At 37.1% G+C, this 10,086-nt stretch overlaps 1 protein-coding gene across 1 annotated transcript in view; it reads left to right on the forward strand.

The window, feature by feature from the left end:
* The window catches only part of SPPL2A (signal peptide peptidase like 2A), a 117,691-nt gene that overhangs the window by 59,298 nt on the left and 48,307 nt on the right, over window positions 1-10,086 (forward strand). The window contains exons 3-6 of the mRNA XM_042783692.1: window positions 6,476-6,595; window positions 6,902-7,084; window positions 7,761-7,850; window positions 8,352-8,485. Of these exons, the coding sequence (XP_042639626.1) occupies window positions 6,476-6,595; window positions 6,902-7,084; window positions 7,761-7,850; window positions 8,352-8,485 (527 nt within the window). The remainder of the gene's footprint in view (window positions 1-6,475; window positions 6,596-6,901; window positions 7,085-7,760; window positions 7,851-8,351; window positions 8,486-10,086) is intronic.

Raw genomic sequence — 10,086 nt, forward strand, 5'->3', positions numbered from 1 at the left:
AACTGCCAGCCTTCTGGTTAGCAGTCAAGTGCCTTAGGCACTATGCTACCAGACCTCCTATATGAGTTATTAGAGAGGACAAATACAAAAAGTACATAATAGTAGATGAAGTTACATAGGTGTAACTTGAACATGTTATTCAGACACACAATCTCAACTTTGCCTTTCCTACAGAGCCCCTTTTCAACTCTTTTTTACTTTATTGGTATTTAAACTGACATAAAAAGAGAAAGATATGAAGAAAGAGGATACCTCCTACATTACTGTGATGCAGTGATAATGGATAGGGAACTATTGCTTCATAGCATTTAGGGATCGATAATTACATTGTAACTTTACATATTCTGGTTTAGGAATATGGATTCTCTTAACTTGTTTGTTCTCATAATATGTAAATTCTGTTGGCAAAATTTGAAAGAAAATACTCTGTGTGGTGTCTGAATACAGATAAATAGCTTGATTAGCTGACTTTTATAAAGATTACAAGAATCAATTGGAGAATTACAGTCACATTCCCACACTGCTCCTCAAAGCTGAAGGATTTAGTGCATCTAATGGATAACAATACGAATAACATGAACCAAGTTTAATTGACAGACAGTTGAGGGGGGTGGAGAAACTAGAAATCACTGACACATACGCTAAAGAATTCTAAAGGAACTCATTGGGAACTGCTGGCCAAAATACAGATATTGGCTATGCCAGCAGTATAACTCTTACCTTTGGAGAAAATTACTAAGGCAATTCTAATACTGTCCTGGAGACTAGTGAGTTTCACTGCTATTTATGATGAAATCTATAACTTTATACACTGGACCAACATCAGGGAACCTTGTTAGGCCCTAACCCACACTGATGAATCAAAATATGCATTTTAACAAGACTATTAAAGTTCAGGAAGTGCTAATCTATAATAAAGAGTAATTGCTACACATATTACTAAGCATAATCTCCAGAAATAGAGAAGAACTTGCTTGAATGATCTATTAGAATGTTTTCGCCCCTAGCAGATTTGTGGGTGTGTGTAGGGAGGGGACAAAATATATATATAAAGGAAAATTTGCCAATTTGTTTTGATGTGTACAGTTCAGTGATATTAGGTACATTCACCATATCGGACAGATATCACCACTGTTTCCATTACCCTTAATAGAAATTTAGTACTCCTTTAAGCAGTAATTTCCTATTCCCCTCTCTTCCAGCCACTGGTAACCACTAATAAATTTTGGTCTCTATGCACTTGCCTATTCTAAATATTTCATGTAAATGGGATCATATATTATTTGTCCTTTTATTTCTGACTTATTTCATTCAGCATAATGTTTTCAAGGTTCATTTTTGTCACATAGCATGTACCAGAACTTCATTTCTCTTTGTGGCTGAACATTTTATTTTATGTATATCTAAAACCCAAAACTGTTGACATTGAGTCGATTCTGACTCATGGCAGCCCTCTAGGACAAAGTAGAATTGTCCTATAGGATTTCCAAGGCTGTCATCTTTACAGAAGCATCTCTTTCCTGCAGAGCAGCTGGTGGGTTCTAACCACTGACCCTTTGGTTAGTGCCAAATGCTTAACCACTTTGCCACCAACAGCACCACTTGTATGTTTATACCACATTTTATTTATTCATTCATCTGTTGATGGATGGTTAGGTTTCATGGTCACTCCCCCCGCCCCCCCCCTCCCAAAATTACTGCTATCAAGTCAGATCCAACTCATAGCAAGCCCTCCTTGGGTTTCCAAGGCAATATCGCTACTACACCACCAGGGCTCCTGGTTGTGTGGTTGTTGTTTGCCGTCGAGTTGGCCCTGACTCATAGTGACCCCTCCTTGGGTTTCCGAGGCAGTATCACTACGGAAGTAGGATTGTCCAACCTTCCTTCCGAGGAGTGGCTGGTGGGTTTGAACCTCCAGCCTTCTGGTGAGCAGTTAAGTGCCTTAGGCACTATGCTACCAGAGCTCCTGGTTGGGTGGTAGTTAAGGTTATTTGTCCACCTTAACTGGACCTCCTTTTGAGTGGCTGGACAGCTGGATGTAGTGATTCCCCAGTGAAGAGACTGGTAATCAGTTCCATGGTGGAATCTGCTGTGAACAGCTGAGTAGCTGCCGTAATATATAAGACATAGCTTTGAGAAAGGAGCTGAACTTTTAGGCATGCTTTGATCCTGCATGTAGCCAAGTCTTCATTCAGCAGCCTGATGTATTGTCTGCCAATCTTGGGACTATTTCTGGACTTGAACTAGTGGCCTGCTGTGTTGCTTGATAATCTTTGGACTGTGACCATTTTACTTGTGAACCTTGGCTTTGTCAGCCTCAGCAGCTAGCAGCTGCCTGAGTTAAAAGAAGCCTCCAGTTTCAGTGGGTCAGGAGCAAGAGGCAGAGCTAAAGCCCAAGGTCGAGGGACCTTCATCCAGCCCCTGTTGTTACTGTTGTTATCTGCTGTCAAGTCAGACCCGACTCATAGTGACCCCTCCGTGGATTTCTGAGGCTTTATCCCTACAGAAGCAGATTGTCCATCCTTCCTTCTGAGGAGTGGCTGGTGGGTTTGAACCGCCAGCCTTCTGGTTAGCAGTCAAGTACCTTAGGCACTAGGCTACCAGAGCTCCTTCACCCAGCTCCTAGAGCCGGCATTTAGAACTTGGACTTCTAGCCTCCAAAACTATAAGTGAATAAATCTCTGTTTGTTAAAACTACCCACTTGTGGTATTTTCTGGTAGAGCAGCACTAGATAACCAAAACATTGTTATTACACTTTTTGGCTATTATGAATAATGCTGCAGTGAACACTGGTGTACAAGGATCTGTATGAGTCCCTGCTTTTAATCTCTTGGGGGTACATAACAATAACAACAACATACCTACGAAGGAAATTGTGAGTCATATGGTAATTCTGTGTTTAATTTTTGTGGAAACACCACACTGTTTTCCACACTGGCTATACCATTTTATAATCCCACTAGCAATAGATGAGGATTCCAGTTTTTCTACTTCCTTACCAATACTTGTTATTTTCTGATAATAGCCATTCTCAAGTAAGTGAAATAGTATCTCATTGTTCTTTTGATTTGCATTTCCCTAATAACTTTGAGCAACTTTCATGTGCTTATTGACCATATGTATATCTTTAGTGAATGTCTATTTGGATCTTTTGGGGCCCCTACTTTTTTTTTTCCACCTGAGTTGTTTGTCTTTTTGTCATTGAGTTGTAGGAGTTCTGTATGTATAGGTAGTCATCAATTTATAACAGGGTTCCATTCCAGCCACTCCCATCATAAGTTGGTTCTGACGTAAGTGGAATACCTCATTTTAAATTAACAACCAATACTTCTTATTTTATAAAACGATGAATAAGATCACACTGTACTTCTGGTCTAAGAAGCTCTGGTGACACAGTGGTTAAGGCATTCTACTGCTAAACAGAAGGTTGGCAGTTGGAACGCACTACACTTTGTGGGAGAAAGGTGTGGCAGTCTGCTTCCATAAAGATTTACAGCCTTGGAAACTCTATAGGGCAGTCCTAGTCCTATAGGTTCGCTATTAGTTGGATTTGACTCGGTGGCAGTGGGTTTGGTTTTTTGGAATAGGCTTGGTCTCCAGTGAAACCACAGTAATGTCATAACAATAAAGTTGGAGTTGTAATGGCTGTGGTGGGTGTGCATATTTCAATTGTATGTTGTTAGAGTTTGACATTGCCCAATTTTCTATCCATTACAACTTCTGACACAGACACTGCCTTCCTTATAGAGTGAACTTCTGAGAATGGTAACATCAATGAATTACACACTGCAACACTGTGTGTAGTACATCTTAGTAAGAAGTACCAAAAAAAAAAAAAAACCCAGATGGTTGTTAGTGTCATTTGATGTAATTCAAGTATGTTGTAAATTGGGGACTGCCTACATTCTGGATATTAAGCCTTTGTCATATATAAAGGCTCCCCAAAATTTTCTCCCAGTCTGGAGATGTTGTGCATTTTGTTGATAAAAATACTTTGATGCACACGAGTTTTTAATTTTGATGAAGTCTAGTTTATCTGTTTTGTCTTTTGTTGCTCATGCTTTTCATATCTAAGAATCCATTATTGTAAACTAGATCCTAAAGCCGTACTTCATGTTTTGTTCTAAGGGTTTTATGGTTTCAATTCTACATTTAGTTCTTTGATCCATTTTGGGTTAATTTTCCTATGTGGTTTGTGCTAAAGCTTTTAAAAAGAATTAAGTATATACATGGGTAAAGGTTAACATTGCATTATTCAGAGCTTAATCTTGATCAGATGAGAATGGGCCAAGCTACAGAGCCCTGGCAGATGCACAGGATGCCATGGATACAGGATGGAGATATTATGTTAACTAAATATTTAGCTAGAGGATCATTATTTTCAAAATGAATACGTGAAGACTTGAATTTGGAAAATAAATCCAAGTTGGAAGTTCCTTTTGAGAAGAATAGGAGACATACAAACCAACAAACTGTAAAGAAACCTTGAACTGTGCTAATTGCTTGGGCAGGAGCAGAATAGGTATTTCCCATTATGTTAGTATTGGGTTAGTGAGTCAGTATCAGGAGTCTATTGGAACTGAGCTCAGGAATTCAAATAACTGGATGGTTGGAATTAACAAGAGACTAGATTGAAATACATGGATGCAGTCCCAGAAGACAGAGACGTGAAGGTCAGTCTAAGACTGACTTGATATAAAGTGAGCAGGTGAAATAAAGCTCCTTCTACATGTCTTTCTGATTAATGTCTGATTTCAAAAAAGGAGCCCAGGTGTTGCAGTGGTTTAGCACTTGGCTGGTAAGTAAAAGTTTGGCAGTTAAAATCCTCCAGTTGCTTCCCAGAAGATGGTATGGCAGTCTGCTTCCATAAAGATTTCAGCCTTGGAAACTTTATAGGGCAGTTCTGCTGTGACCTGTAGGGTCATTGTGAGTTGGAATTGACTGCTCTGTCAATAGGTTTTTTTTTTTTTTTTTTTAAATGAGGCTTTACATATATTATGTTAGTAACTTCTCTGAGTCTCAGAGCCTTCATTTGTGAAACAGGGATTCTGCTGTCTTCTTATAGGAGATCTGGTGGTGCTGTTGTTAAAGCCTTGAGCTGCTAACCGGAAGGTTGGCAGTTTGAACCCACCTGCTGCTCCCTGGGAAAAAGATAAGGCAGTCTGCTTCTGGAAGGATTTACAGCCTTGGAGACCCTATGGAGCAATTCTACTCTGTCCTGTGGTTTCACTCTGAGGCAGAATTGACTCCACAGAGTAGGTTTGATTTGGGTTTGGACTGTGCATCTACTTAATAGGTTATGGTGTTACTGAATCTGGATAAATGTATGAAAAAAACCTAGTATATAGTTTGGTGTATCATAAGAATTTAACATAGCATATAGTTCGGCTGTGCTGTCAGGATCTGTTCATGGCCACCAAGTATATAAATTGCAATCTTTATCTCTCTTTTTCCCAAATAATTTCCTTATCTAATTATTCTGTGTAATTTAATGACATGTTTTATAAGTTCCCTCCCCTTGCTTAGATCCATAAGCTACTAAAGCCCTGAGTATGCCAGAAAGTCCTTTAATCCCCAATGTTCAGGGGAGATTTTAATTAGGAGAGCATGAATTAGAGTATCTCTTTACTATAGAAATTCACACTGAACTATATGAAAATACCATTTTGTTAACTCCAAATGGTCAAATACCAACAATTTAATACAGTTCAACCTAAAATGTGCTCTCGTGGCAGAGGTACAGTACATCATCTTTATTTGCCAAACATCCTTTCCACCCCCGCCTCTTTTGTGGTTTTTAGAGAAAAAGTTGTTCAGAGGAGGAGAAAAAGGATTTCAGTTGATCCAAGTTTGAAGGGAATTGTGATGTGGAATGATACTCTAATTATCTTAGAATGTTTCTTCATTTTCACACACATCATGTACAATAATTGCTCCTTTCAATCATTTCTTATCTCTTACCTTTCCCTTTCAGGGACCTATTACTTATTTCTAGTTCTTTTTCCTCACTTTAAACTCTGTATTGGCCTTTTTGAATAGGCATTTGCAGAATCATGAGAACCTGAGAGAATACTCTGTTTCAAACTTCACTGGTTCTCTTCTAAAGATAACAGTGAAGTGATAAATACCTCATGAGAATTTAGAAGAAAAGTTTCAGACTGTGAGGGAGTATTGAAGTTACTGCTTCATAGCAAGAATCCTCCCTGGGATATGCCCCTTATAATAAGGTCCATAATTGTCCACAATGAGAAAGTGACTTACCTTCCTTAAAGAATGTATTCTGAGCAAATGTGTATAGTTTCAGTATCCCCAAGCCTTCTTTTTATCTCCTCAAACAAGAAGAAATAAATTCATGGGAAGACATTTCCTCTTAAGGAAATGTGGTCAAACCTGTACATAAATAGCTTTATTAACATCCTTATTTGTTGGGAAATGAAACCATTGTCAATGTGAAAATTATTGTTCATGCCCTAGACAGCTGCTCAGGAAGCAATCTTGCATGCGTCTGTAAATGGCAGCACTTTACCATCAAAGGATTACTGCATGCTGTATAATCCTCACTGGACAGCTCTTCCAAGTACCCTAGAAAATGCAGTAAGTAAATCACAGTTCTGTTTATTCTTAAATATAAAAATATGACAAGGTGAAGATGAGTGTTAATTATCTTTCAGTGTGTGAACTAGTTGTACTATATGATGATTAATTAATAACTATTTTACTGATTTTGCTCTTTCTGGGAAAGGCAATTGGGAAATTGTTAAATACTTCTAAGCTGGGATGTTTGTCGTAAAACATTTCTAATTAAAAAAAATGTTGTATTAAGTCAATATAGGTGCATTGTCACTCAATGCATTTAGAGTGGAATGTATTTGTCATATTAAAGACATTTTTTATTTTCAGACTTCCATTAGTTTGAAGAATCTGACTACCACACCACTGTGCAACCTTTCTGATATTCCTTCTGCTGGGATAAAGGACACAGTAGTTGTGGTGCAGTGGGGAACCTGCCATTTTCTTGAAAAAGCCAGGATTGCACAGAGAGGAGGTGCTGAAGCTTTGTTGATTGCCAATAACAGTGTCAGAGTAAGTGGTAAAACTGTAATTACTTCTTTTGTGCTCATGACATCAAATTTCACAGGAATTGATTAACTTCTGTGTTTGTGGTTTAGGGGCTGAGGTTTTAATAGTCTGATGATAGGATTCTTTTTAGTGAAAAGTTCTGGATCTGATGGGCAATTAATTAGAAAATTCTGTCATTTTTGTTCTCTTCCTAGAATAGACCAGATTGTGTTGGAAACAAATTAAATCTTGATTCAGGAATCTACCATAGACCTACTGCTGCCTGGGCTAGTTACTCAGTAAAGTTGATAGTGGCACATAGTGTCCATTTTATATGTATTCATACATTCATTCATTGTGTGCGTGTGTGTATGCGTGCACACACTTGCACACGTGTCAGTGTAAGTTTATGCTAAAAGGATCAATCCAAATTTCTAGTTTTGCATTTTAGTTGACTCATATATCAGTATAAGTGTATGCTAAAAGAATCAATCCAATTTTCCAGTTTTGCATTTTGGTCCTCCCCCAAGAAAACTATGGTTTTTGAGAACTCTTACTATAATATTAGGAAAGAACATCTGAAACTTTTAAAAATATTTAAAGATGTAATATTTGTATTTCATGGAATTGTTTGCATTACTTTTATTCCATAAGTATGATAGTAGTTAATAAGTTTTCATAATACATGTTTTCCTTTTAGTATCCTCCCTCAGGGAACAGATCTGAATTTCCTGATGTGAAAATACTGATTGGATTTATAAGCCATAAAGACTTAAAAGATATGAAGCAGGTAAATGAGTAATTATATATTAAATGAAGTTTATGAATAGCTCAACTCCTTAGTTTTAATCACTGGTATTTAAGTTGTTATATAGACTCCATTTGCTAATAAGAAGCTGTAAAGGCCCATCAGGTCTTCATTTCGGAAGTGTTCACTTCTCATTTGGTACAGGCCATCCAGAGCCATTATATTGCAAAAGATGTTTATTGGTTTGGGCACCTTTTAAAATCTCGTCTCATGTTGTTTATCTTAACTCTAAATCCTTAAACAAAATATGATTGTATAGAATACTGCAATTTCAAGATGTAATGAACAAAAAAGATTTAATAAACCAAAGCATAACCTCATATTTTTGACTAGAGAATATATCATAGTATTAAACGAAGTTCTAGTATTCTTGACTATTTGATGTGCAGTGCATATTCTAGAGTGAAATGTGGAATATTGTTACCATACTCCATAGTAGGGAGAAAACTAACTCCTGTGTTTAACTGTTGTTTTGCCTTTCAGACACTTGGAAATAACATTACTGTGAAAATGTATTCTCTATCATGGCCTACCTTTGACTATACTATGGTAGTTATTTTTGCCATTGCTGTGTTCACTGTGGCATTAGGAGGATACTGGAGTGGACTAATTGAATTGTAAGTTTAATTAAACTTCAATGATTTCCTGATAAATGGTTACAGAAGTTATTGTTTGATTATTTTAATCATGTGACATTTAAAATTTTTACCTGATCTCAGAAGGTAGCATCAGTAAGACCAGATTACAGGCTTGTCCTTGTATAGGTCATTTATTTTTTTAACTGAGAAGAAGGGGAGTCACAAGTCCTCTAACTCTGCTGGTAGGGAAACATTGAAATCATAGGAAAGAATCTTTTAAATTGAAACGTTTAATTATCTCTCCCTGGAAAGCCGAAGATACTTAATGTCCTAACATGCCTATTTGCTAGACTGAAAGAAAAGAAGGAGGAGAAGATGGGGAGTTTTTAGCTCCTTTTGAGTTGGGTCATTGCTGTGTGGCCTTATCATTATATATAATGCTTTAGAAATTCTGTGACTATTAAGCATATTCATATTTTAGTTTACATATAAATCCATTGCCGTCGAGTCAGTTCTGACTCCTAGCAACCTCATAGGACAAAGTAGAACTGCCCCATAGGGTTTTCAAGGCTATAATCTTCACAGAAGCAGACTGTCACATCTTTCTCCTGCAGAGTGGCTGGTGGGTCCAAACTGCTGACCTTTATGTTAGCAGATGAATGCTTAAGCACTACTCCATCAGGGCTCCTGATTTTAATACAGAAATTTCAAATGCACATAAAATTTGGATTTCCCTATTTAATTACACCTTGAGCCCAGTCTTCTTAGAATTAGGCATCTTTGGCTTAGACTGAAGCAGACAATATAGTCTAGAAGGATCAGTTTGTATTCATAACTCTGAATGAAAATATTTGCTCAGAGCATACTGTTTCATGCATAAAGGAAAGTATATTCACCTTGTGACTTCATCTATAGGTTCAGATCAAAAGAGCTTATTTGTAAATGAAATTAAGCTTATTTGTAGTTTCTTAAATACTAACATTTTATTTATCTACATTAAGAGGGAAATCTTAAGAGTTTAACAAATGTATGTTCCTGGAGTGTTGAGCTTTAAACATTTTACATAATCGGAAAACATATTTCAATATATATTGATTACATTTGTTTGGTGTGAGTAAACATTGTTTTTGCTTCATTATTAATTTTTAAGAGCATAGTATATAAGAAGATCTCTAAGATCATTTTCCAGATTACTTAATGAAACCTTGTAAATAATTTTCAAAAGCTGTTGATTCATACCCAAAGCAACCTATACATTCAATGCAATCCCAATCCAGATCCCATCAATATTCTTTAAGCATATGGAAAAACCAGTCTCTAACTTTATATGGAAAAGAAAGATACCTCGGATAAGCAAAGCACTATTGAAGAAGAGGAACAAAGAAGGAGGTCTCACACTGCTGGACTGCAAAACCTACTATACAGCCATAGTAGTCAAAACTGCCTGGTATTGGTATAATGACAGACACATAGACCAATGGAATAGAATTGAGAACCCAGAAATAGATCCACCGACCTATGGTCAGCTGATCTTTGACAAAGGACTGAAATCCATTAAATGGGGAAGACATTGTTTAACAAATGATGCTGGCATAACTGGATATCCATTTCACAAAAATGAAACAACATCTGTACCTCAC

This window comes from Orycteropus afer, unplaced genomic scaffold (assembly GCF_000298275.1).
Source record: "Orycteropus afer afer isolate SDZICR_OR568_19922 unplaced genomic scaffold, OryAfe1.0 scaffold00026, whole genome shotgun sequence".
NCBI lineage: Eukaryota > Metazoa > Chordata > Mammalia > Tubulidentata > Orycteropodidae > Orycteropus > Orycteropus afer.